A 1,448-nucleotide genomic window follows, 5' to 3' on the forward strand; every position below is an offset into this window, starting at 1 on the left:
CATAGCCATCTATTTCTATGGCTGATATTATCGCCCTTTCCCGATATTGAGGCATGGAGCATACCTCCATTCTTTGGAAAGTTTGCCCTTGCTTATGGTAACATCAGGAAAAATTGTCATTGCCTTACCATCGGAAGTTTACAATGTTGATCATGTGACCGGATACTGGACGGAGAACGTGACGATGTCGGTTCGGTTTGCCAGTACATGCGGCCTCACCCCAACCTAACCTTAGCTGGCAGGGCTGTATATGCATGATGATTCAATTGAACGCACAGTGCACTCTACTCGCGCATTCGGTTAGTTTAACTTTCGCAATGCTTGGCAATAAAACGATCTAAATACTTGAATTCGAATTTCAAAACTTTTAGGAATCCCGTGAACAAAACACGTGGGTATTCTAGTAAGTAGGCCTATATATAGCGACTGCAAATGATTTCCTTTGCCCTGCACTTGCATGATTTTAAATTCCTTTCCGATAAAAGAAAACCTGTATGTCGAAGCCTAGGCCAGAGAACTGGGAACGAACACGTAAACCAGCTAGGCCTGTGCTATGCCTAAACCAGAGTCTTCAGTCCAACACATACCTGACACCACGAGAGCTTCGTTTGGTCCGACGGTGTGTATGTTGCCCATGTTGTCTAGCTTGTCTTCGCCGTGTTCTCCTGTCGCTCGAAGAGGTTACAAATATCGGAGGGTGAGGAACGCGTCCCAAACTGCGCTATGTAAACATGCAGACGACGCCCTGCGCTTCTTCCAATCCGCGACTCCTCATACAAACAGCGCTTCTCTGAAGTTGGAATCTCACACTCACAGCATATCTATCCCTCGTGACCTCTTGCGCAAGACACCGTCGCGATACCCCGATTCTCGCGTAACAGATCGGAAGCACTCGTTATCTCAGATTTTAAGGTATTTCGAACGTGGGAAGGACGAGCAACACCTAGACCGTGACACTACACACGCCAGACTGAGAAGGGGAGGGCGACGCGCACCCAAGACTGTGTGTGTGCGCTGCGTCAAGACAGATGTCGTTCGGCCGTTTTTACTTCTGCCTTTTTCTCCTCTCTTTCTTTTTAGTAGTCTCACTTGCTCTCTTCTTCTAAAGTTGTTTTGTTTAGTCTCTCTCTTCTTGTACTATGCAGTTTAGTAATGGCGGTGTGTTTTGTAAATTTCATTGCGTGAGTTTGTGGTTACGAGAAGTTGGCAGTCTTACTAGGAAAGAATAGGCGTAGGTCATGGGGTCTTATAGTAAAACATGGCTATTAAGTAAACCTGAAAAAGACAAGATAACATTTCTTCGGTTTCACAATATGAACCTTTAACAAGATATTGCCATTCATAAAATTTCATCGCGTGATTTCGAAATTCCGATAACGATATCTTATCAGGAATATGTCACTACTTTGATTTTATGGTCTTACAAGTGAATTCACAATTTTCATCGA

General features: G+C 44.3%; 1 protein-coding gene across 1 annotated transcript in view; it reads right to left on the reverse strand.

Moving 5' to 3' along the window:
• The window catches only part of LOC119581942 (flotillin-2-like), a gene marked incomplete at its 3' end in the record, with an annotated part of 34,008 nt that extends 33,018 nt beyond the window's left edge, over positions 1–990 (reverse strand). Inside the window, 1 exon segment of the mRNA XM_037930113.1 lies at positions 588–990. Within this exon segment, the coding sequence (XP_037786041.1) occupies positions 588–636 (49 nt within the window).
• Between the last annotated feature and the right edge of the window lie 458 nt (positions 991–1,448).

The sequence above is a fragment of the Penaeus monodon genome, chromosome 15, assembly GCF_015228065.2.
Source record: "Penaeus monodon isolate SGIC_2016 chromosome 15, NSTDA_Pmon_1, whole genome shotgun sequence".
Classification (NCBI taxonomy): domain Eukaryota; kingdom Metazoa; phylum Arthropoda; class Malacostraca; order Decapoda; family Penaeidae; genus Penaeus; species Penaeus monodon.